The sequence below is a fragment of the Nicotiana tabacum genome, chromosome 17, assembly GCF_000715075.1.
Source record: "Nicotiana tabacum cultivar K326 chromosome 17, ASM71507v2, whole genome shotgun sequence".
Classification (NCBI taxonomy): domain Eukaryota; kingdom Viridiplantae; phylum Streptophyta; class Magnoliopsida; order Solanales; family Solanaceae; genus Nicotiana; species Nicotiana tabacum.
The window spans coordinates 47,945,986-47,972,890 of NC_134096.1; the positions used below are offsets into that span (position 1 = coordinate 47,945,986).

The 26,905-nt window shown below is 35.5% G+C and overlaps 1 protein-coding gene and 1 pseudogene across 3 annotated transcripts; one reads left to right on the forward strand and one right to left on the reverse strand.

Annotated features, from left to right (window-relative positions):
* Positions 1–8,122: 8,122 nt before the first annotated feature.
* On the forward strand, positions 8,123–10,781 carry LOC107771008 (butanoate--CoA ligase AAE1-like; annotated as a pseudogene).
* LOC107771007 (protein DETOXIFICATION 45, chloroplastic-like) lies at positions 9,220–18,694 on the reverse strand. Of its 3 annotated transcripts, XR_012701181.1 has the most exons (17): positions 18,424–18,694; positions 17,956–18,232; positions 17,440–17,582; positions 16,517–16,660; positions 15,957–16,081; positions 15,662–15,797; positions 14,931–15,027; positions 14,754–14,854; positions 14,098–14,261; positions 13,830–13,901; positions 13,533–13,649; positions 13,355–13,450; positions 13,154–13,275; positions 12,607–12,661; positions 11,274–11,432; positions 9,589–9,690; positions 9,220–9,368 (listed from the first exon to the last, which is right to left on the reverse strand). XR_012701181.1 is itself a non-coding variant. In XM_016590330.2 (15 exons), the coding sequence occupies exons 2-15, from the start codon at positions 18,213–18,215 to the stop codon at positions 11,418–11,420; spliced, it is 1,647 nt and encodes a 548-aa protein (XP_016445816.2). In that variant the 5' UTR covers positions 18,216–18,232; positions 18,424–18,694; the 3' UTR covers positions 10,916–11,417. The 3 variants fall into 3 exon arrangements, 2 of the variants coding, with proteins under 2 accessions (XP_016445816.2, XP_016445817.2); XM_016590330.2 differs by lacking the exons at positions 9,220–9,368; positions 9,589–9,690 and having other exon boundaries at positions 10,916–11,432; XM_016590331.2 differs by lacking the exons at positions 9,220–9,368; positions 9,589–9,690 and having other exon boundaries at positions 10,916–11,432; positions 15,957–16,101; positions 16,543–16,660; positions 18,424–18,691.
* Positions 18,695–26,905: the final 8,211 nt, after the last annotated feature.

Genomic DNA, 26,905 nt, shown 5'->3' on the forward strand with positions numbered 1-26,905 from the left:
GTGAACTTGTTTGATTGAACACGGAGTTTAAGAAAAAATTAAGACTTTTGAAATTTGTGGTCCTAAACAATTTAAAAAGGGACTCAGAGTATTTGTGTGGTAATAAAAGCTTCTCATTAAGGGTAGAATTGTAAGTTTAAACAAAATTATTTTCAAATTTTTAAAAGGGTCATTCTTTTTGGAACGGACCAAAAAGGAAATATGTTCACGTAAACTGGAACGGAGGTAGTTGAAGAAAGTAAATCGTCCATTATTTTAGAAAAGATTGATAAAAATAATGGATGGATAACTTCTGTAGTTGTGCTTGAGGAACTATAAGCAATTATCATTAAAAGAAAAAAAAAATGGGAACATAAAAACTTTTGGAGAGAAAATATATTTGCTTTTTACTGCTGCAAATCATAAATTAGGAAACATTGGTAAAATATTTAACACTATATAGGTACTTAGAAAAGAATTACAAATTTATTTATATTGATATAAACGTTTCATTTAGGATAGGGATAATAACTAATACAAACTAAAATGAAGTCACCATATTCTACAAAAGTATAGGTCGTCTATTAAATAAGTTAAGAGTCAAATAACTAAAGGTAAATTTAAATGAAAAATTTTCTAAAAATTTCACCTTTTTACGGAGAATAAGAAAAGAAAGGGTTCAAATATCGTAATATACAAGAATTACCTTTTATCTAACAATGACATTTTACATTTCATCCGACAAAATTATGATATTCTTATCTTATTAATGATTTTAAGTGATTTTTAATAATAAAACTGAAATTACACTAACATTTAACAGAAATGGTTGTGAGTGTAATTTTTTAATTTCTTGGTTATATCCCAAAACTTGCACAGTTGCACTGTCATGTCACTGATACTGGGGTGGGCATAATACCGGCCGAATCGAAAAAATCGATCGAACCGTGAATTTCGATTTTTCGGTTTCGATTTTTCGGTCGGTGCACGGTTTTTAAATTATTAATTTTCGGTTTTTCGGTGCGGTTTACGGTTTTGATGTTTCGGTTTTCGGGTTAACCGAATAACCGATATTTTGGGTATTAGTTATTACCCATTTTAGGATGAAGCCCAATATCTATTTGAACTTTGAAGCCCAATTTAGTTTACCCAAACCTAAACTTATTGATAGTCTGTCTAATACCCAAAGTCCAAACCTATCGGTTACAACTTACAACCGACTAAATCACTAATACACATTACACTTAGTCACTTCCCATTTTTTATTTTCTAAACCTAAATAAAGAATTAGATTTAGGGTTCTCAAACCTACATCAATTGAAAAGTTCGCCTCTTTGGTTCTTCCTTCTTCCTGTGCGACTGCTGTGACTTCTTCTGAGTTCCAGTGAGTTCTGCGCCTTCTTCCTCAACCCAACTGTGACGCCTTCTTCCTCAGCTCGTCGCTCATCCTTCATCCTCAGGTTAGTGCGAGTTCTTCTGAGTTATGAAGAAAGAAAATATCTTAATCTTTTGTGTATGTTGATTTTCAATTAGTCTCACTGTTAGTCTTTTGTTTATGTTGATTTTCAATTAGTCTCATTGTTATTCTTTTGTGTATGAAAAAGAAAAATGTCTCACTGTCTTAGTCTTTCACTTCAGTATATTTCAAAATCAGGTTTAACGTATGGACAACTTTACTTTAGTATTAAGCACCACAATTTCTCTCAAAAGTTCAAAAAGCAATCAAGTACACCAATAAAATAATAAGGTGCTTGGATGTTTCTGCCAAAGGAGGTTTATGGCCAACCGAAAAAACTACAATAAATAAGTATTATAAATAAACTCTAAAGTTAAAAGAGAAAGGTGATTAGATGTTTCTGCCAAATGAGTTTTCTAGGTAGATGGCTAACCTAAAAAGCAAAGGATTTGCTTTACATGCCACTACAATAAATAAGTAATGTAAATAAACTCTAAAGTTAAAAGAGAAAGGTACAAATTAAACATGTTTCCACTTATGAACATAGGAAAATTAGTATCTACACATAATCGTTTGATAAATGTTGTATGTACTAGTAAATGGATTCAAGGTTCTATAGCAGTAAGAATGATTGAACAACCAAATAATGTTAATAATCTCATCACTACTAATATGAAATCAGTTCAACATAAAAAGATGAATCAAAGAAAGTGCAAACTTTAACCTCATGTAAAATATTTTAAAGGCAGTTAACCAGAAATGTAATCCAGTGAACAACAGATTAGAATAGAAAAATACTTACCAAAATCTTAATATCAAAGAATTAGTTTTTTTCGACATTTATTATATATGTCGCTAAATAAATGTCGTCGTAGCTATGATTTCTTGTAGTGTCTATTTGTTATAGACTTATAGGAGTTCCGACATTCATTCTATTTTCATTCGATTTTCTATAGATGGCAGAAGTTGAAAGTAGAGTAAGTGAGGTGGGTTCATCTGAAAGCGAAATCACATCTTCACCTACAAATTCAGTTGAAACTAGTCAAGGCCCAAAAAAACAAAAATCCGTACAATGTAGATCAACTGCTTGGGATCATTTTGAAAAGTTTAAAGATGATAATGGAGGTGATAGAGCAAAGTGTAGACATTGTGATCGTGATTATAAGGCTGATTCACGATTGAATGGAATAACATCATTGAATACTCATTTAAAGAAGTGTCCAAAAATACCACGAAAAATTGATAATACTCAAACACAATTGTGTTTACAAAAGGATGGGCAAATTAATGGTGGGGTGCTTTGAAAATTTGAACAAAAACTAGTTAGGAGGGCTTTAGTTGAGATGGTAATTACGGAGGAATTACCTTTTAGTTTTATTGAAAAGAAAGGCTTTAAGAAGTTTATGAGCATAGCCCAACCTCTATTTAATATTCCTTCTCGTAGGACAATTACAAGGGATTGTTTTCAAGTTTACAAAGAAGAAAGGCTTACACTAATAAAAAATTTCAGAGAAGTAAAACCAAAAATTTGCCTTACCACAGATACATGGACTTCGTTACAAAGAATTAACTATATGTGTTTGACGGGTCATTTTATTGATAGAGATTGGGTGTTCCATAAAAGAATACTAAATTTTTGCCCTATCTCTAGTCATAAAGGTGATGAAATGGCAAAAGTTATTGGTAATTGTTTGCTTGAATGGAAATTGGATAAGGTATTCACTGTTACTGTTGATAATGCTTCTTCGAATGATGTCACGGTCAAAGAATTGTCTAAACAACTAGATATGTGGAAAACTAATTCGATGAGTGGTAAGCATCTTCATGTGAGATGCATGGCTCACATACTTAATCTAATTGTGCAAGATGGTTTGAAGGAAATTGATGTTTCTGTAAAACGTGTTAGACAAGCTGTGAGGTATGTGAGATCATCTCCGTAAAGGACCTTAAAGTTTAGGGAATGTTGTGCACATCAAGAGGTAGAATGTAGATAAATATTGTGTTTGGATGTTCCTACAAGGTGGAATTCCACCTACTTGATGTTGGAAACGGCGCAAAACTTTGAGAAGGCCTTTGACAAGGTTCATCTTTTTTATGATGGATTTTCTACTCATCTTTGTACGCATGTTTGTGAAGATGGGAATATTGCAGGTCCATTTATATGTGATGATTGGGTGAATGTGAGAAACGTGATAAAGTTTCTTGAAAGATTTCACGAGCTCACCGAAAAAGTTTCAGGTTCACGTTATGTTACTTCTAATTGTCATTTTGAGGATATATGTGAGCTTGATAGTCATTTGAAAGCTTGTTTAGCTAGTGATGATACTAATTTGAGTAAGATGTTAGGGAAGATGAAAGAAAAGTTTAAAAAATATTGGGGTGAACCGGAAAAGATGAATAAAATGATATTCATTGCTTCTGTATTAGATCCTCATAACAAATTAGAGTATGTTGGTTTTGCACTTGAGGAAATATTCGGGGAGGGACCAGGGAAGAAATTAACTGCCGAAGTGGATGCTTATTTGAATTCTTTGTTTGGAGAGTATCAAAAAATATATTCCAAAGGATGTTATCTTCAATCATCTGCATCTACATCTACTTCATCTGATGACACATTTGAGCCATCTAGTGGGAATGTGAGAACAAAATCTGTGAGAACAAAGCAATTGTTGAAAAGGCAAAAGGAATACTCCGGAAGTGTAGGTGCTAAATCTGAGTTGGAAAGATATATTGGTGAAGGACAAGAGCAGTTGTCTAATGATTCTAATGACTTTAAAATCTTAGATTGGTGGAAAATCAATGCGCCTCGATTTCCTATTCTATCTGAGCTAGCTCGTGATGTATTAGCCATTCCAATTTCAAGTGTTGCATCGGAATGTGCATTTAGCACCGGTGGCCGCATTCTTGATTCATTTAGGAGTTCATTGACTCCTCGGTTGGTGCAAAGTCTTATTTGTGTTCAAGATTGGTTTAGATGTGAGGGTACTCCTATTAATGTTGAAGAAGATTTGGAGTTTCTTGAGAAAATTGAACTTGGTAAGATTTTGCGTTATACGAGTGTTTTAGTGAAAATTAGTTTACTTTGTAAGTTTAAATGACACACTTTATCAAATTATATTTAGATATGGCAACGAGCGGAAGAGAAACTTACATTGTTGAAAGAGATAATAGTATTGTTGATGCATAGTTTGAACAATTGGTAAGTTTAAAGATTTGCTTATTTTATGATATTATTTTGTTATTTATAATTAAAAATATTTTATTAACTTGTGGAATTTTCTAATTTTTTTTGTAGGTTCAACTATGCCTCGTGGTCCTAAAGCTAGATCGCCTATTTGGGAATATTTTGAGCTAGTTAAAGTAAATTAAGAAGCCCGCAAAGCAAAGTACCTTCATTGTGGTCGGGTTTATAATTGTCATCCAAAGTATTATGGTACTTATGGCTTAGTGAAGAATATTAAGAAGTGTCTCATGCCTCATCCAGTGATTTGTATTTAAGGTTTTAAGTATCATTTTCTAGACTTACTTTGTGGCTTTTGGCTTGTGACTAGTTTGCCACTGTTTTGTTGTTTGGTGATGGTATTTCTAGACTTATTTTTGGACTTTGGTAGCTGCTAGATTTGCCATTGTGTTAAACTGTTTTGAACTAGTTTGTCACTGATGAACTGTGCGGTATTTTGCTACTTAGGTGTTCTGGTTGCACGGATGCCACTGAAGGCCTCCCTGCTCTGTGTGTGCTTGTTCTCTATAGTCTATTTTCGGGTTCATTTATAGTGTAGTTTCAAATTAAAGTGTTATTGTCAGCAAAACTTGTGTTAGACTGCCGTCTGCCACTGTCTTTCTCTGTTGTTGGGCTGGACGAACAACAACTAAATGACAATTTGCTGGGTTGTCTTTCTCAAAAGTCAAAATGATAATTTGTTGTTGGGTAGGACGAAAAGCAAATAAATTCCAGCCTTGTTTATTGATGAACAAACCGTAAATACTTGTTGTTCCTACAACCGTTTAAAACCGAAAAAATAAACCGGAAATAACCGAACCGAACTTTGAAAAAACCGCACCGAACCGTAAAAACTTTGGTTTGATTTGGTTATTAATATTACAAAACCGAAAACCGATAAATCGAACCGTACTTTCATAATAACCGACCGAACCGATCGACGCCCACCCCTAACTGATACACTACTTTATGGGGGATCAGAGCACTGATGTAAAAAGAGTTATTGAATCAGCAATTTACTCCATAAACTTCGACTTTCTACTCCGATGTTGCATATGCACCAGTTCAAAAGTTGACAACAATCAGTATTTTGGCTAAAAGTGTTTTGAAAAATCACACAACATAGACGATTGTGGAAGAGTGGAGCTAAAAATGTTCCATCACTTAAGTTGTCTCATACAATTAGGTGCCTATAGCTAACTCTAATGTCCTTTTAAAACATCTAAGGATTTTCTGAATGGTACCCAAAACGATGTTAATCATTAACGATCGATACAGAAATAATTAAATCAAAATATATTTAGACACAAATTGTTCACATAGCCATTGGGCCCGGGTTTAACCCGGGCATAATTTTACTAGTAAAGACTATAAGGGAGAGTTTTTACACTATACGTGTTACATTTACCGTTTCTGAACACAGTAACTAAATTTTAGAAAACGTTCTGAATCGAGCAAGTAATCCACAAAGAGTGTTTGTGCAAATTCTTTTTTCATTAATGAAACAGATCATATCCACATCACCACATGTTTGAACAGCTCGTTAATCCTTCAAATAATAATATTTTCCATTCCATTAGGCTGAAGAAATGCAATAATCGATAAGTTCAGCTTTATTTGTCAACTCAAAATATAGCAGAACAACAGGCGTGAGAAGAATATTTCAAGCTTGCAACTCTTCCATCTTCCCAATAGAAACTCTTTTTGCACGATTTCAGAAATTTTTTCAAAAACAAACGACGACAACAACAAGAGAGGAGAGCAAAGATTCTGTCATATTGATTGACGTTGTTTAACTAATGTCAAGAGATAGAGATCAAGTTATCGATGTAAGCAAATTATACTATATTGGATCGTGCAAAAGAAAAATACTACTACCTCCATATTATTACTTGAAGAGTTGGAAAATAGTATATTACGTGTTGATAATTAATACTGTAGTTTTAAGTGATTACTAAAAATGTACATATAATAATAAAAAATAGTTTAAAAGTCAAAGTTTGATCTTACACGGACGAAGTTCTCGTACTTTGAAATCATAATGAGATAGATCACACCTTAAATGGGTGATTGATACTGCAGCAATAGCTGCTTTTAAGCCCGCTATTTAAAATATATTCACAATTTACAATGTATTTAAAGATTAGTCAATTCATCCAAATTTCAGGATTAAGTATCCTGAATTTGGAAATTCAGAATGTCCTGAATTTTTGAGCTGCTAATTTGAAATTCAGGACTAAATGTCTTGAATTTTTAAACTACTAATTTAAAATTCAGGACATAAGATTCGAACTTCTGGACACAATTTTCGAATTTTAGGACACAATATCCTGAAATTTAAACTCTAGGACGCCGTGTCATGGAGTTTGTACGAAATTGACTAATTTTTAAATATACTATAAACTGTGAATATACATTTTAAACAACATACTTAAAAGTAATTACCTGGTGTCATTTCCACCGATTTTAATCATGACGCAATTTTAGCCCAACATACTCCTAGGAAGCTTAGTTCATGTGATATATAGCAAGCAAAAGGCTACCAGTACGTAGTTAAAACCTCGAGCCTACTACTCAATTACGTACTAACTCATAAGATTTCTTGATTGAAAAACTCAGAAAGGTTTCCTAGTTTATTTGTTGCTTCTACAAAGGGAAAAATCAAATGCATATTCAATTTATATGACACAATTTGATTGGGCACGGAAAAAGGAAGACTTCTCAAACATGTATTCCTTACTTTCATTTTTACTTGCCCACTATACTAAAAATACATGTATTTGCTTTTACTTGTCCATTTTAGCAAATCAAGAAAGTCAATTTTTTCTTGTTTTAACTTTATCATTAACTACTTTATCCCAAATCATTTCTCAATATTATTTGAAATGCTATCATTATTATTGGTAAAATTATAAAATATATACTTTATTTATTTTTTTCTTAAAAAGGAGTGCAAAGTCAAAAGTGTACAACTAAAAATAAACGGAGGGAATAGTCTTTATTGGCATGTCATAATATTTCTGTTGCAATTAGTGGTGGAGTCACATGAGCTCAAAGGGTGTCAACCGGCGCCCCTTCGTCGAGAAATTACACATTTAGCTAGGTAAATATATATATTTTAAATATGTATATATGCTACATATTGACACCCTTGGCTTCTTCGTGGCTTTATTTTTTAATATTTTGATCCCTTAATGAAAATTTTAACTCCGTCACTGGTTGCAATAAAATTTTATTATTAAGAATAAAATAAGATGTTCAAATTAAATTGTTTAAAATTTAGAAATATATTATTTTTTTGAAATGCATTAACAAGAAAATAATGTCATTCTTTTGTGGAACGTACGGAGTATATACAAACAATATGGAGATGAGAGCTTCTTACAAAACCCATCATATCCGCACCAGCACATATTTGAACTCTAATCCTTCAAATAATACTAATATTTCCATTCTTTTGACGCTAAGTATATTAATGCACTAATCAACTCAGTTCCTTTATCATCTAACTCGATTATAATATAGTCATAATCAGGCTAGAAGACCAATATTGCAAGTTTGCAGCTCTTCCATATATATATATATACTTCCAATGAGTCTCTCTTTCACCATCAACACGAGTCACTTTTTCAAGGACTCAAGATTGGGTGGATGGTTCTTTAATGGTCCTAATCAAGCTCACGTTTCATGCACTAAGAGCAGTGGCGTAGCCAGGATTTTTCCTAAGACATTGAAGACGTCTAAGAGGTTGTGCCAGCTTTCTGGGGATCATGATCATCAAGTTTCTGAGCCATGGCCATCCGTGGAGGGTATGGTCAAATGTGATGCAAATTATATTCCATTGACACCCATAAGTTTCTTGGAGAGAGCAGCTAATGTTTTTAGTGATAGAATTTCAGTAATCTATGGTTCCTCTGTGACGTACACTTGGGAAGAGACCTATGCTAGGTGTATAAAGCTTGCTTCTGCCTTGGCTCAGTTGGGGATTTCTCGTGCTGATGTGGTAACATTTTATGTCAACTTGATCATGATATATCCCTAATCCCATTAAGAAATGATTTTAATTCTGTCATTTGAGATGTTAACAATGTTACATGGCTAGAAATTATGCATTAATTTGCTATTTAACAAAAAAATTGGGAAGAAACTCACTGCCAAAAACTTATTTCAATTTGGATTTTAAGTTATATACGTTGACAGTGTAAAACAACTTAATCGGTTATACCAAGCTATTTACTATGTTTAGTAGGTTACTAATGCATATACTTACCTATTAAATAGAGTTACCTGTAATTACTTTTAAGTAACCAAATTGTGAAAACAGTCCGTGCATAAAACTTAAACTCTCTTGATATTTACTCTTTTGGTTTTTAATCAATTTCTTTCTTGTTGCACCAATTTAATAATAATGACACAATAACTTACATGATTTAGTTCCTCAATTTTATGTATTTGACATTCTGTAGGTTGCAACACTAGCTCCTAATGTACCAGCAATGCAAGAGCTACATTTTGCAGTACCTATGGCTGGAGCAATTCTTTGTACATTAAACACACGTCTTGATTCAGCTATGATATCAACACGGCTAATGCATTCAGAAGCAAAAGTCATATTTGTGGATCAACAGTTGCTCCAACTTGCTCAAGGAGCAATTTCTCTTCTTGCTATCAAGAAAACACAACCATCTCTTCTTGTTGTAATCTCTGAAAAATCTAACAATATTGACAACTCTTAACACTTATGAATATGAAAGTCTCCTCAAAAGTGGCCATAGTGATTTTTCTACAAGGTGGCCAATAAGTGAATTTGACCCTATTAGCATTAACTATACTTCTGGAACAACATCAAGACCTAAAGGAGTTGTTTACAGTCATAGAGGTGCATATCTCAATTCTATTGCCACATTTATGCTTCATGAGATGAGTTCATTACCTATTTATCTTTGGACTGTTCCAACATTTCACTGCAACGGATGGTGCCTCATTTGGGGTCTAGCAGCATTTGGTGGCACTAATGTTTGTCTAAGACATGTATCTGCAAAAGAAATATTTCAAAGTATTTCATTGTACAAGGTGACATATATGGGAGGGGCACCTACTGTCTTGAATATGATAGTGAATTCATCGCCGTATGACCGGAAGCCACTTCCACACAAGGTTAAGATTATGACAGGGGGTTCACCACCACCTCCACAAATCCTTTCCAGAATGGAGGAGTTGGGATTTGGAGTAAATCACTTATATGGACTAACAGAGACATATGGTCCAGGTACAAGATTTATGATCACTGAACTTAATCTACTATAATAGTTAAGTAAAAAAAAACAGTTCTGTGACTTTATTGTTATTGTTACATTATTGTGACAAAACAAATTTGTGATTTTACTGTGTAGTTGATAAAATTCGGTGAAATTAAAGCCTGAGTGGGATTCTTTGCCTCTAGATGAAAGATTTACACTGAAAGCAAGACAAGGAGTGCAGCATCTTTGTTTAGAGGAAGTTGATGTAAGAGATTCTGCCACCATGGAGAAGGTGCCCGCGGATGGTGTAACAATGGGAGAAGTTATGTTTAGAGGGAATACAGTAATGAGTGGTTATTTGAAAGATGTCAAAGCAACAGAAGAAGCTTTTAGAGGTGGATGGTTTCATAGTGGTGATCTTGCTGTTAAACATCCTGATGGTTATATAGACGTTAAGGATCGGTTAAAAGACATCATAATCTCTGGTGGAGAAAATATAAGCACAGTTGAGGTAGAAAGGGCTCTGTATAGACATCCAGCAGTATTTGAAGCAGCATTAGTCGCACGACCAGATAACCACTGGGGACAGACACCTTGTGCATTTGTGAAGTTGAAGGAGGGATTTGAAGTTAGTGCTAAAGAAATTATCAATTTCTGCAGGGATAATTTGCCTCATTACATGGCACCCCGGACAGTAATATTTCAAGATCTTCCCAAAACATCGACCGGAAAGATACAGAAATTTATCCTAAGGGAGAAAGCAAAAGCCTTGGGCAGTCTACTCTGAACGAAATGAAGAGGCAGGACAAGGATTGACTTTATGAAGTCATCTACTAAATAATCTGTGGATCATTCTTTCATGCCAATAAGTTCAATACTGGACATTGCTGGTAATAACACTCATTTCTACTTTATGTTATGTTCCAGCAAGAGAAATGATATGTACCATAAATTGGGATACACTACAACAAGACAGGTTAACTATAGTAATAGTGTAAACGTAATTAGACTATCAGGTCATTAAAAAAGTAATTACGGGTAATCAACCATAATAAATGGAAGTAGTAACTTAAATTTGATTACACTGTCAATGAATGTAAATAAAATCCAGATAGAAAAAAAACTTTCTAGCTATGCAGACTGAACATGAGATTATCCACTCATGAATTTTGTTTTATTTTTATTTTTCTGTTCTACATTTTCTCGCTAAACTTCAAGTCTTCTGTTCAATTTGACCCACACATACTCGAAACAGACCAAGATTTTTCTTCCATTTATTTGTCAAATGCAATTTACAGGGTATCTGTGGCTTCAAAAGATACAAATTTTGTAAGAAAAATAGAGGCTATGAAGTCCTAAGGTTTGAGTAGAACAGTACCAGATGATTCTACTCCAGGTAGCTAAAGTTGCAAATTTAACACCACAGCTGATCTATGTTGGGTATGTTGTTCAATAGTAGCTCCATTGCCTTGAGCTTTTAGCTTCATTTGAAAAGCATGCAGCCTCTAATCTCAACGCGTTCCTATGATATTGCAACCTAGAAATGAAAGTACATAAGAAAGTGGAACTCATGAGAAAAGATGCACATGAAAAGACAGCATAAATTTGGCGTTAATGGAAGGCGAAAGTACAAATAATTCCAATGTTGCGTAAGAAGGTAAGGGCAATGCAGTAAGGGGTTGTTTGGTTTGTGGGATAAGGTATAACAATTTTGGGATAAATGCGGGATTATTTTATCCCGCGTTTGGTTGAATTTTCGATTTCGTGATTAGCAATTCTAGGATTATTTATACCACAATTATGGTATTATTTTTATACCAAATCATAACAAACCTTGGATAAAACACCAAAATGAAAGATTCCCTTCTCCAAAGCTCTTCTACCAAAGTCCTTTAAAAATCCAAGATTAAAATAGGAAATAAAAGTTTCTCCCAACTTATCTAGTTTGAAACCAAACACATGTTTATATTATTATCCCGTATCTCCCATTTTTAGTCCAATGAAACAAACATCTATCAATAAAAGTATATCCACTAAATAGTCCAGTCATTACCCGATCTCCATATTATAATCCCATCACCATAATCCTGCATAACTTGTTCACCAACCAAACGATCCTAATAGGTACGCTTGCAAGCAGTAGGATATTTTCTTCTTATTGCTGCATAGAGCCAGTAATGGAGCCACATTGCCCTAAAGGTGATCAATTGATCCCCTTTGTCAGAAAATTAAACTGTGTATAGGTGAAAATTTCTTTTATGTATATATATTGATTGTTGAATTCCATTAACACAATAATGAAGGCTACCCGGGTGTGACAAAGGGGGCTCAAAATAATGCTTTACGTCATGGTTCGACCCCTTCAATTAATAATGCTTTAGGTCATGGTTCGATTCCTATATTCAAACCCCCTTTCTTCTCCCTCGGCCCCTAATGCAGCAATACAAGTATTAAAGCGGTTCATATTTTTTCCAAGTATCCGAGATCCTTCTTCAATTGCCAGAATCTAGTTACAGTTCCAATTTCATTTTTTTTTGGGCTGGGGTGGTAGGTAGGGGTGGAAAGAGGTGGATGTGGGTTACATGTGTTATACAGATTCCAGCATTCATGCCATTCTATCTAGAAGTTAAAATTTTAAAGAGAAGCCAATACATCAACATTAGTGCATGTTGCGACCTGACTATTGAACCATATTGAAAAAGTCAACTGACCTCATTTTCTTGTGAGTCCTGTAAGAACCACCATGGACCATTCTTCGCTGATAATCTAAAATAGAAACATGAATTAAGAATTATGAAAACAGAGTGAAGCAATGGTCCTGGATGGAAGGTACTTCAGAATGTAGAATCTAACAACATATTCAATTTCCACAGAGCATATTGTTAAACCAAAAGGCCCTTGACTATGGCTCTTATTTATATTTTAGAAAAAATGATGCTCTTGTCAACGTGTTGTAGCTTCAACTAGTCACACCCCACCCCACCCCCCAAAACCCTAAAACACACAAAGAAAATTGCAGATTTGAAAAGTAACTAAAAAGAAAACGTTCGCCTTCATTTCTTTTGTAAAAGAGATGCATATAAATGTGGGAATAGAGATCCGAAAAGATGCTGGGGGACGAGTTCAGTAGATTTACGGGGAATTTGACATTTTAGAAGGCTTCTAAATGCCAGGAAGTCCCGAACAATCAAACAGGTCTAGGTTCGAGATTGTAAGTTCCTAATCTACATATAGTAGTTTATTTGGTAGTTAAATTACCTCATGAAACCAGCCACAGAGCGCAATCCCATGAAAATAGTCAAACCCGACCAAACTCCCGGAAGACCAATTATAGGAGTAGCATAAAGCAGAAACACTGAAGAGAGAGCACCCACGATCATCTACAAATTGTGAGGAAACGTCAGTACAAAGTTCGTATTTTCTTTTAATTATTGCACCATTTTTATAGAGGTTGCTTACCATGGAGATAGCTGCAAATGGGAAATCTGAAACACCATAGTGGAGCCCATCAAAGATATAGGCTAGAGCATTAAGGGGTTGACTGGCACTGACAAACTGTAAGAAATTGGACACAAAATGCTGAGGAAGATGCAATGAAAGGAACACATAAACTAAGTGCAGAATAGATAAAGCATACCAGTAAACCAGATCTAACGATATCTAGCACTTGAGAGTCGTTTGTGAAGCACTTCGCAAAAGAAGGAAAGGACAGACCCAAAATAATGGCTAACAAAAACCCAGTAGCTAATCCTGTCTGAAAAAGCCAAGGGCACTTTGTTAAAAACTTAAAAGAGATTAAAGAAAAAGAAGATAATAAGTAGAAAGCGAGCGCGCGCGAGAGAGAGAGAGAGAAGAAAACAGGAAACAGCTAAGGATGTCTCGATTTTTTTCCATCTAGGAGAGCTATAAGATGCAAAAAAAGAGTCTATCTAACCTTTAAAGCTACATGTGTGATCAATTTAACTCTGCTGTAGTCCCGTCTTGCAAACGAACTTGCAATGAGAGCCTGCAAAATGGAAAATGAAAATGTATGTTTGTCAAACAGTTAAGTCATAAAGATTTCTGCAATGAGGACATATACTTGCCATGCTTTGATGCTCATAAATTCAGTTATCATTGTTTCCATCATCACCATGCAAATGCAATTGCAAACTCATTCATAATGGGAACAAATGAATAAAGAGAGGGTAAAAAATGCTCACCTGACCAGATGCAGCTTGGGCATCTGCCAATAGCGAGGCAGATAGCCATACTTGCAAGCATATCTGATGGGCCGCCATGGGTATTGCTCCTAATCGAGCCGCCATTGATGTGCTCAAAGTTACTGTAAGAACAGCAGCTAGAGTTCTCCCAAGAAGAAAACCACCTAATGCCACATGAAAGTTCGAAACTTACTCCCCACAGATACTAACACGAGAGATTCAGACTCTCCAATAATAAACGGACTAGCTCACTTACAGGAACATCATTTTTGACAAATTAATCAAGTTATGAAGCTTTTTGATTAATTTTTTGTTTCTTCCTAGAATTTCCAGAAGTTTCAACTACAGTGAAACTTACATGAAAGCATCACTGCTAGTATATTGGAACATCTTTTCCTCTTTAGTAACTAAGCTTCTAGCTCAAGTAGTTGTTTTACAACTCTTACGGCGAGGACTGTAACTATAATCTGAAGTCTGAAATTTTCTGAGAACAGGCTTGTTTAAGCTAAACTAATGTACTGGGAGCAGCGGTTGAATGAATGTCTTGTTTTTTCTTGATTATCATGCACCAACATAGTAAGTCATATACAACAGCTTGGACAATTTGATAGAAAAACTCGTACAAGGGATTAATTAGCTCAACAAAAATCACTTACCAGATTTTAAATAGCCACCAAATTGCAAGTTCTTAATGCTTGGCAGCAGCAATACAGTCTTTTTATTAAGATGCCATAACATCAAAATGGCCACAATGTATCTGCAATTTAAAGTCATTAGATTTATTTGCCAGATGTTGTTATGGAAAAACAAAGTAGAACTTTCCAGGAACATACTGAGATAAGACGGTAGAAATGGCTGCACCAGTGATGCCCAGTTGAAAAATATACATGAAGATGGGGAAAAAAAATACAGCTGACAGATTCCCTAACCCTGCAACATCCACAACATTTTCCACCCGTTAAAGTTAGAGAAAAAAATTAAAGGATATTGATAGAATGCCTATTATTAATATCTTCACTAAAATAAAATGCATGCTCAACTAACAGAGCAAGAGTCAGTTTAGCTTCTTTCATGTGGAGAAATATTCTGAGGAAGTTTCTTCGTCTAATATATTTAGTGACACTATAAACCAATAAATACTACTTTGCCAAGAGCTACTTTTTTCCGATACAGCTCAATATAAATTTTCTGTTACAATGTTTTCTATGATTGATTAGTACATGACTTGACGCTCAACATGTCATTACATAGAATTAAAGCAAAGTAAGCGCTCTAATTAGATGTGGAGATATACTGTACAGTAACGTATCTACAATCCCGAAAATTTAGTTACACACATTCATCTACTGATTTGCAAACTGCTTTTTGAAGTCATGCAATGAAGCAGACAGCAACTTCCTCAAGATGAATGTTAGCAGAAATGCAACACAAAGGCATTAAATGAAAAAGAAAAGGTTGACCGAGTTGGGTCAGGAAGTTGTATTTTTGTATAAACCAAAGAGGTTAACACCTAAATTGTAAAACTCTTCTCTTGAATATTCTACCAATAATTTAGAAGACTTGCCTAAACATAACACAGGGGTCCTTGTGTCCTTAAAACCACGAAAAATGCCTTGCACAGCCAGATAAAGCACAACAGCTGGAGCACCAAGCGCTCTAAGTTTAAGAAAATGCTCTGCTGGAATACGCATGGTTGAATCCTGTTGAAAAAGGTTCAAAATAATCTAGTTATCATAATGAAATTTCAATTGGCAAGCATATATGTCGATCTGTGATGGGAAAGCACACAAGCTTAAAATATAATATCATTTAAACAACACATCAAGCTATTCGAATGTATTTCAGTGAGGATTATTTACCGTTGATAAACCCATGATGCTGAGAAATGGTCCAGTGCCCAGATACATTGCTGCAGCTTCAATCACACCAATTCCAGCAGATAAAACTAAGGCAGTGGAGACAGATGGAAGTGCCTTTCTTTCAGCTGTTTCAGGAAACACTTTGCTGTTTCAGAGGAAGTGCTGATCAAATATTGTTTTTCTATTACTCCCTCCATTCCAGTTTATGTGAACCTTTTCGCTTCTCAAGATTCAAACTATGTAAATTTTGACCAACATTTTGAAATGCAATTTTACATCATATTGACATGAGAAGAATTGCAACTTATAGTACTTTTCGTATAGTTTTTAAACATCTAAATTTTAACTTTAAAATATTGAGTTATTTTAATCCTATTTAGCTTCAAAGATTAGTCAAGTTAACTCTCGAAAAGCGAAAAGGTTAACATAAGTTGGAATGGAGGGAGTAATTATTTACCATCTGCATAGATATATAGATAAATGTGTGACTGTCTGAATATGTGTAATCTAAGAAGTGACATGCTTATAAGGAGATCCCCCTAGCACCTATGCAAATTTACCTGCAGCTGAATTCTCATCAGCATACTTGGAGATGTCTTCTGCCACAAATGATGTTGCCACACTCAGGAGAGGGATGTTGAACACCTTCGATATTATGTTAAAGATTGATACAGAAATGCCAGCTGATGCCAACTCCAATGCACCTTTAATCAAAGCACAGAGCTTGTCAGGTATGAAGTGGAGTCCACTATCTCCATTAAACATTTATCTATAAAAATACTGCAAAGATGAAAACAATAATCCAAAGATTGAGTTAGGAAAAATGACGCATGTGCTAACCAAAAAAGTAACTGGCAAAAAGTTCAAAGGACCATTCAATAAAATCCTCAAAATCCAAGCAAGAACCTTGTGGAACTCTCGTTTCTCTGTAAAGAATTCAACAAAGCAATTGCTTGAAAGAATGAACTAAATTTCAAAGTTGACAGAACAAAATCAATAGGATTGGCATTTTATCAGTTTTTTATGAATGCTTGAAGCTCTTCAGAGCATGAGGTCATCTTAGCTAATCATAGCCAGGATAAGATAAGCTCAGGAGGCCACCTGATTAGAATATGTAACAAAGTATGTGGTGCAATATACAGGTAAAATATATCTTCAGCAGAAACCTGATCTTTGAACGGCAAAAAAGTTAGATGAATCACATTGTATCCTCTTAACAACAGGAAGAACTGAAGTTTTACAGTCTTACATTTATTTCTCAGAATAAGTGAGGACAATAGGAAGCTCAACCGAAGCAGCAACCAGCATTGAGTGACATACAATCTCAAGTGAAATCAACTAATGAGTGCATTTAGCACACAAACAAAGAAACCATTCTCAAAGCAGAGAAATACATCAAGAAATAACAGGATAATACTAGCAGTACAATACAGTAAATGGGGGAAGAGGCATAAACAAAATGGAAGATTGGACAATAACTAACCCATTCGTCCAATATAAGCTGTCTCCATTAGTTGTGCCAACGGTTCAATTGCTTGACCAGCAATAGCAGGCAAAGAAAGCATTATAAGCTCGGTTTGTACATCCTGAGTTGGGGATTGTTCAGTAGAAGTTCCTGACAATGCACTGAGGCATAGAACTTAGAAATTTTCCCATCACATTCTCACACAAACATATCTTTTTGTGCTGGTAACCAATGCATAAATTATACAGAAAAATAAAGATATAGCAAAGAATGAATACTCTTTGATTCCCCTATGTAAATGTAACATCTCCAATTTGCACAAAAGAATTTTCCACACAGAAGTTTGTCAAAACAGGTTAACATGGAGGCTTTTCAATCTTTACATCCTAGCCTTTGTTAATTTCAACGTATAATCACTAAACTTTGCCTGTAAGGTTGTAATAGTACAGCCACAAAATTATCTTTTGTCACAAAATTAAACTAACTGAAAGAAAAAAGAGGTAAAAGAAAAAAGAGCTAAGATGGAAATCTTACATTGCTCCTTCAGTTAAGAGTTGGTCTCTAGTTGAGCCAAACTTTTCTTCAAGATTAGAAGAATCTACAGAATGTCCATCACTCACTAACCCACAATTCTTAACAACACTGTTCAATCTCGACCTCTTCACAAATCTTGATCCAAGATAATTATTCCTTGTTGAAGTCTTAACTAGAAAAACTTTCTTTAAGGTTCTTCTTGCACATTCCCTACTACTAGTTCCAATCTTTACTGCACCTGAGAGCTTAAGAGCTGCCATTTTAGCAACAACAAATTCTGCAAAATTCAAACACCCAGTTAATCTTTTACTCCAAAATCCAGCTTCATTATCACTTCTTCTGTAACTTCAGTTCAAGATTTGAATAAAAGCAAAACCAAGAATGAAGAGGGAAAAAACAAAGAAACCCTGATGACAACCGCCATAAATTTGATACTGTAAAAGGGAAAATATCCAAAAGGAAAAGTACCTGAAATGTCGATCCGAAAAGAGCATCAGCAGAATCTAATAAGGAATGCGTAAAGCGAACACATTCTTGGATTAATGGATTCTTGAATGCGGGGGGGGTGGGGGGGGTAATCTTTGCTGTTAATGAGCTAATAATTGTATAGGTAAACGTGCTTATATAGCAGCAATAGTAATATTATACTGATTGCATATCATGGTTTGGTGAAGTTGCGGAGGAAAATGAAAAGAAAAGAGGTAGGTGGAGTCTCTTCAATTCAGTCGCGCCCAAATGTGAAACAACAAAAACAACATCAACAAATTATAATCTCATTAGTGGGTTATGGGGAAGGTAGTGTGTACGCAGATCTTACCCTACTATGTGGTAGAAAGGTTGTTTTTAATAGACTATCGACATCCTTCCCTCCGATAACTCCCCACCTTACTCTTGGGGTGACTCGAACTCATAACAAGATTGGAAGTGGAGGTTGCTTACCATCATAGCAACCAAATGTGAAACAAGTGATTGTTAAAAGAGGCTTCTATCAACTAATTTTAATAATTTTTTGTTCTTAAATCAAAATTTAGAATTTTTTTTAAAATTAAATATGAGATTGAAATTAATTGATATCACAAAATTATAAATCTAAGTGATATTTAACCTTTAGCTACACATTGAATTAAAACTTTAATCTTAACTCGGTACCATATTTTATTTTTTGTGTATGGGTGAGTGGGGGTGGAAGGGGAATGAATAGTGTTCTTATTGGTACCATGAAATTATAAATATAAGTGATACTTAACATTTAGCTACATATTGACAATTAAAACTTTAATCTGAACTCTATACCATGTTTTAATTTGTGTGTGTGTTGGGAGTGATACCTCCAGTATTTTCACACCTCAAGTATATCGTAAGTCAATTGACATAAGCTCGGAAATGAGATAATTCTTGAGATTATACAAAGTAAATTAATCATGTTACCTTGGAGGTTACAATGGTGTAAGATCATGATCAGCAAGTACTAAGAGGGTTAGAAGTTGAATGAGTCGAAGAAAAGCCGTCAAGTTGAAAATGTTATAACTTGTATCTTTGGGGTAAGACTAGGAGTTCTTAATATACTAAGAAGGTCATATTATGAGGTATTTGAATCATATAATAGTCGTATATTAAGTTTTACAGTCAAGCGAATTGTAAAACAAAAGACGTCAAAAGTTGTCACAAGTTATGTTCATAATTTTACTGAAAATTTGGATTTAATGTTACTGAGATTTTCTTTCAATGTACTTGGCGGTATGGGGTGATCCACCCACCAAACTGAAGATCTACGAGTTTAGTTTCCAATACATTAAACTGTTCATCGATACGACGTCGGAGTAGAGAGATATTCGCATTTTCGTGAGACTGCACAAGCAACTCCCATTGGGACCCACAAAGTCGGTGGAGGCTTATCCTGTTATATAAAGTGGTGGCCTTCGTCTCCAGGTCTCATTTTCGGCCAAAACCATACCTCCAAGCACCTCTAAACTCTCTCTAAGCACATCCTAAAGGTTCATACACAAATCCAAGGCCAAACCACCTAAGTTTTTCATTAAAAGTGTTGTAGAAGTGGTGGAGACCACTCATATGATGTTGTTGATGAGTTGTGAATTCTTGCAAGTTTAAGGAGAGTTTCTCTTGGGATTTTTTTTTGTTGTTGTTTAAAGGTAAGCCCTTCTTCTACTATATGAGTTTCATCATATCTAAGCCCTAGCTAGGTTGTTTGGTTGAGATGTTGCAAGATAGCACTCGAAATTTGTTTGTGATGTTCTTGAGATGTGTTGGGATGTCTAATGTTGTTTTTATGATGGATATAAGGATGGAAACTATATGAAAGTGGTTGTTTGTGTGCTGGACATTTTGTATGATTTAATCATGTTAGTTGTTATAAGTTGTAAGTTGAAGAGTAGATGATGAAAGCAACTTGTTGAGTATATTGTATGACATGTTGACATTGTTCTTGGTATGTATAGTCGTTGAAGGTGGTGATGTGTTATAGTTATGAATATATGAAGGTATTACAAGGTAAAACCTCTCTTCCTCTCTATGTATATAGACATATTGATGTTGCAGTTATACTTAGTCATTTTATGATGGAAGTAATGGACGAATGGTGTATTTGAGTCGTTTGTTACGTTGTGTGGATTTGTTGAGCTGGTTTAGTTATTTAAAGTGGCTGGAAATTGTTGGAGTAACTTGAGTATATTGTTGTTGTTTCATTGATATTTATTTTGAAGGAAAGAAAATATTTGAGTGTGTTTGATAATCGTATTCGAGCTTGCCGCACGTCGTATCGATGTTTTGGGTTGTAAAACTTATTATAGGAGTTGTTGGTTGTGTTGTTGTATTACCTTGCCTATGGTAGGCTTGAGGGAATGATAAGAACAGAAAAAATGCTATTTGTTTCGTTTTCGGATAGGTTGCCTTCCATTATGCGGTTAAGAGAATTGTTCATATGGTTGATGATAGTATCATTCTTGTTATCGTATATATCATGAAGCAAATATAAGTTGAGCTCTTGAGCCTATGGGTTAAGACTAGGTATGTTAAGGCTAATCCTTCCTTCTTTTGGCATGATCCAAGTAACGAAACATAAACGTAATATTATTCCATAAATAGTTCTACTCTTAGTAGTTAAGGATGTCTACGTTATTTATTCCTGTAAAACGTAATTCAAAGTTTGTCTAAGTATGTTCCTAAGTGTAACGACCCGATTGGTCATTTTGAGCATTTGCATTCCATTTGGTGGTTTGAGGTCTAGAGTAGCTTCATATGATGTATTATGACTTGCGTGTATGGTCGATTTTGGTTTTCGAGTGGTTCCAGATTGATTTGGAAGAATGATTCTCAATTTGGAAGCTTTAAGTTGGAAGAGTTGACCAAGTTTGACTTTTGTGTATTTGACCTCGGATCGGAGTTTTGATGGTTCAAATAGGTTTGTTTGGTGATTTTGGACTTAGGCATATGCACTGATTCATATTTGGATGTTTTTAGAATATTTTGGCTCTATTTGGCGAGCAATGGCAATTTGAAGGTTTGGAAAGCTCATGGATTTGACCGGGAGTTGACTTTGATGTTATCGGGTTCGGATTGTTGTTCGGGGAGTTGGAATAGGTTCGTTATGTTATTTCGAACCTCTGTGCAAAATTTGAGGTGATTACGAGTTATTTAGACGTGTTTGGCGTAAGTTTGGAATTTGAAATTTTGAAATAGTTTGTTAAGATTGAATTGAGACGTGATTCATAGTTTTGATGTTATTTTATGGGATTTGAAGTCTTGAGTAGGTATGTGTTATATTTTAGGACTTATTGGTATGTTCAGACGGGGTATTGAAGGGCCTTGGTGTGTTTCAGATTGATTTCAGATCATTTTAGAGTTTGCATGGGTTGCTGGTTTGGGTGTGCCGAATCTGCGGAGGATTGGCCGCAGATGCGAATTCGCACCTGCGGTTGGAGGTGCGCACCTGCGGAACTTGTCCAGACTGAGGATTTGTGTTTCTGCGCTTGAGGAGCTGCACATGAGGAGCTGCAGGTGCGACTGGTTTTTCGCAGGTGCGATGGGTGGCATGTTGAGGGATACTCGCAGATGCGAGGTTTGTACCGCAGAAGCGGTGTTGCAAATGCGGATTCACTGGTAGCTTGTTATATTTCGAGGGTTGGCTCATTTTACCATATTATGAGATTGAGAGCTTGGATTTGAGCGACATTTGAAGGGATTTTCATCACCTGGATCGGGTTAAGTATTTTTTACCTAGATCTGATTATTATTTATGATTCTATCTATGATTTTAGCATTTGATTGGTGAATCTAAAAGAGAAATTGGGGGGATTTTGGAGGGGTTGAAAAACTTTTTAAAAGTGAATAATTGGATTTTGAACATCGATTTGGAGTCATATTTAGATGAAACTTGTATGGTTGGACTCATATTTGAATGAGTTATTGGAATGTGTGAGTTTTGTCGGGTTTCGGGGTACGGGCCCAGGTTGAATATTTTGGTTGACTTTGAGCATTTAGTTAAAGATTCGACCTTTATTGTTTGAGTTTGATTCCTATAGCATTATTTGATGTTTTAGAGTTACTTTTGGCAAGATTCGAGCCGTTCGAAGGTTGATTGGCGCGGGGAGGCATTTTATAGTATTGATTTGGCTTGTTTGAGGTAAGTATCTCAACTAAACTTGGTTGAGGCACTAGTTGTTTGAGTTATAAATGTTGGCTACACGATATGAGTGGCGCACATGTGAGGAGATTGAGTCCATGTGTGCGCATCGGGGTATTATCCATGCTTAGGGTAGTGATGAAGAGCGCAAAATACAACACAAAATGGATGCTAGCTAGTCAAAGATAGTATAGTTTAATTATTGTTCCTACATGGTGTGAATTTAAACGATGCTCAAGTAATTTCTAGCTTAAATGCTATCCAGGATGATTAACACTTTGGTTGGAATGATTATGAACTAAAACTAATTATTAAAAACTTAAGCAATTAACAATTGATCACGAAAAGACAAGATTTGAGCAACATTGAATAATCAATTGGAGAAATAAGGGCCGTGACAGGATAGGTGCAAGATAGCTATTGGGGATATAACTCTAGTTTAATTCACTCTAATGTTCTAATGATTCTCACGAATCACTCGATGATTAGTTCAATCGTATAGCCAAGGCTCCTCTCTTGATTAAATCTTAACCCTACGAGATGAACTAATATAAAGCATTGTGAATATATTCAAGAACACGTTACTGGACTAGTCTTTACGAAAAATTTTCTCGAATATTCTCCTAACTTGATTTAATCAATAATTCAACAAGCTCTTTTGATTACTTAAAGAATCACTGAATTAAATCAAATGAAATAGTGCAAAGATAATCTCCCAAAATATTCTTCTTTCGATTAAATACTTCAGCGAACAAAATTGCAATCAAGTCAAAGTTGCATAAACGAATTCATGCAAAATAACTAGAGTTAAAATTCACAAATATCCATCAAAATACCATATCCGTCAAACACTAAAGTGTAACGACCTGACCGGTCATTTTGTGTAATTGCTCCATATTTCCCCTTTTGATGCTTCACACATGTGTGTTTATGGTTTTATGACTTACGGGGTTGATTGGTTTTGTTCCGGAAAGATTTCGGGTTAATTTGGACCCTTTGATTCTTGGCTTTGAAACCTAAGTTGTTTATGTTGACCAATGGTTGAATTTTGTGAAAATGATCCAGGAATGGTATTTTGACGACTCCGATAGCTTGATATCATGATTTTGGATGTGGGTGTATGCCCGAAATCGAATTCGGAAGTCCGTACGCTGATTTGGGTTGTTTTGCCGAAACTTGGCAATTTAAGATTTAGAAATTTAACCGAAGGTTGACTTTTGGATATCGGGCTCGAAATTGAATTTTGGGACTAGGAATAGGTCCGTTATGCTATTTAAAACTTGTCAGCAAAATTTGGTATTGTTTGGAGTTGATTTGATAGGATTCAAGCGTTTAGTTGCAATTCTAGAGGTTCTTGAACTTTACTTTGAAATTCATGCGTTTTGGTGTCCGATTCATAGTTCTAGATGTTATTTTTGTGTTTTGATCATGCGAGTGAGTTCGTATAATATTTTCAGACTTGTGTGGATGTTTGGTTTGGAGCCTCGAGGGCTCAGATGAGTTTCAGTCGTGATTTGGAATGGTTTGAACTGAAAATGGACTTGCTGGTATATTGGTGCTCGGTTGTCGCAATTGCGAGCACCAGCCTCGCAATTGCGAAGGTGAAATGGGGTAGTCCGATGTCGCAATTGCGACTTAGCCCTTCGCAATTACGAAGTCAGCAGGCTGAGCCTTGAGTCGCATTTGCGACCATTTTGTCGCATTTGCGAAGGTGTCTAGCTTCGCAATTGCGACATTTGTTGAGGCTGTCAGGTTTTGCAAATGCGATCCTTGGTCCGCAATTACGAGGGACTGTGTCATAAATGTGACAACTGCAGCTAGACATAAGGGTGGGAAAGTTAGGATTTAGTCTAATTTCAAACATTTTAGAATTGTAGACTCGGTAGGAGGCGATTTGGAGAGGGGATTTTCATCTAGAAATATTGGGCAAGTGATTCTAATAAATTTCTAACTATATTTCACGGATATATCTTAGATTTAACATCATATTTATGTGAATGAAAGAGGAAAAAATTAGAAAATTTTGTCAAGTTTTTGAAAAATAAGAAAATGAGTTTTGAGAGTCAATTTAGAATCAGATTTTGAAACTAATCACATATATGAACTCATGAGGTTATGGGTAGTCGGAATCTACCCTTGGACCCGAGTTTTGACCGGGCGAACTCGGGATTGACTTTTTGAGAAAAGTGTAAAGATTATAGCTTTATCTATTGTAATTGTTTTCCGTTACATTGTTTGATGATATTAAGTTAATTTTGGTTAGATTTAAGCCGTGTGGAGGAGAATCTTAGGTGAAATGTCATTTTCGAGGTCTGAGTTGGCCTAGTTGAGGTAAGTGTCTTGCCTAACTTTGTGTGAGGGAACTACCCCTTAAGATTTTGGATTGATTGTGCTCTTTGTGTTATGTGAAATCCGTGTATGCAAGGTGACGAGTGGTTACACGGGTTATATGTGGTATTTGACTGGTTTAGGTTATTTAGACTCTTTCCACGCCTTTAATTGAATTGTCATATCATGTTTTAATTCTCATTGTTGATCTACTCTTACATGGTTAGTCTATCCTTACATGTTTTATTTGACTTTGTTAACATTTGTTCTACCTCTTACTTGATACTTTGATCTTATATGCTTTAGTTGAAGTTATTGCCTTCCTTATTGCCTTGTTACATCCTTATTTGTTGGATTACTTTTACTTGAAGTTGTTATTTCGTGAAATATCTTCTTGTTGAGTTATCAGTTTTGAAGTTGTGAAAGCCGTTATCACATTGAGGCTAAGTTGTTAATTGTCCTTGTTGAGCAATTCATATTCATTGTTATTGTCGATATTCTTGTTCACATTGTGGACACTTGTGGTGTGAGTTGTTATTCTGTTGTGATATTTATGCACATGCGGTAGTATAATGATAGGGTTTAATGTGCATGCGGCGACATAAGGTATGGGATTTATATGCGTGTTGTTAGTAAGGGAATTACTTGAAGCTTCGCGGCGTCATAAGGTGGGCTAAAGTGCATGTAGCTATTTCGGAAAAAAATATTTTCAAAACTATCTAAATGTAAGGCTCACGCGGCGGTATAAGAAAAGATTATGATTGAAATTGTGAAAAGTGAATACGAGGCGATACCTTGGTTGTGATTCTTGTTGTGCATTTTATAATTAAAAGAGTTTATCAGTTTTGTCCGTATTTAACTAATTATGGTTCTCATTAATTTCTTCCTTGTAATTTTTATGCTTACGATTCTGTCGTTAGCTTACATTATTAAATTGCTTCGTTATCATTCTTCTCTCTGTTTTTCCATTACTCCTCGTTATTATGTTTTGTTTTGTTTATCATGTCCTAGTAGGCGTCTTGACTTGGCCTCGTTACCACTCTACCGGGGTAAGGCTTGATACTCACTTGGTACTATTGTGGTGTACTCATACTACGCTTCTGCACATCGTTTTGTGCAGATCCAAGTACGTTTGCCTGTGCTGGACGTTAGTCATTGATTTGTAGCTGTTTGCCGGAGACTTCAAGGTATACCTACTCGGCGTCCGCAGGCCTCAGTGTTACCTTACATTATCTTTTTAGTATTGTTGTTTCCTTTGCTAGACAGTGTTGTAGTAGGTGTTTTGGAATATTCTGTAGAGATTATGACTCAGTCTCACCGGGTTTTGAGAGCATTGTAGTTGTGATTCAATGTTTGAGATATTTATGAGATTTTTAGTTTACATCATGTTTTTAGCCTTTATTTATGTGATAATCTCTCATTTTGTTAGGCTTACCTAGTCTTAGAGACTAGGTGCCATCACGACAACCTAAGGAGGAAAATTTGGGGTCGTGATAAGTTGGTATCAGAGCTCTAGGTTCATAGATGTTACGAGTCATAAGCATGTTTAGTAGAGTCTTGCGGATCGATACGGAGACTTCTGTACTTATCATATAGAAGCTACAAAACTGTTAGGAAAATTTCACTTATTTGATTCCTTATTGTGCGGATTGGTTGACTTCGAAATCTGAATCTTTGACTTTTTATTCTCCCACAGATTGTGTGGACACGTACTGCTGGATCCGACAATCAGACAACTGCGCCCTCTACTAGAGTCGCGAGAGGACGGGGCCGGGGCAGAGGCCGAGGAGGGCCATGTGGTGTAGCTAGAGCACCTGCTCGAGCTGCGACGGAGGAGCCACCAGTAGATCTAGTTGGGGTCAGCACCCGAGGCGCCTATTGTTACCCCCACACGTCAGGAGACCCTCACATAGTTCTTGAGCGTGTTTGATACTCTAGCTCAAGCGAGGTTGATTCCACTTGCACCAGCCACATCTTAGAATA

What these genes read in the sequence shown, in the direction of transcription:
- LOC107771007 (XM_016590330.2), bottom strand. Translation starts at nt 18,215, where the DNA reads ATGGCAGCTCTTAAGCTCTCAGGTGCAGTAAAGATTGGAACTAGTAGT. An exon ending in CCCAAGCTGCATCTGGTCAG is followed by an intron (nt 13,902 to 14,097) that starts GTGAGCATTTTT and finishes TCCATTTTGCAG; the next exon opens with GCTCTCATTGCAAGTTCGTT. An exon ending in TCGTTAGATCTGGTTTACTG is followed by an intron (nt 13,451 to 13,532) that starts GTATGCTTTATC and finishes AATTTCTTACAG; the next exon opens with TTTGTCAGTGCCAGTCAACC.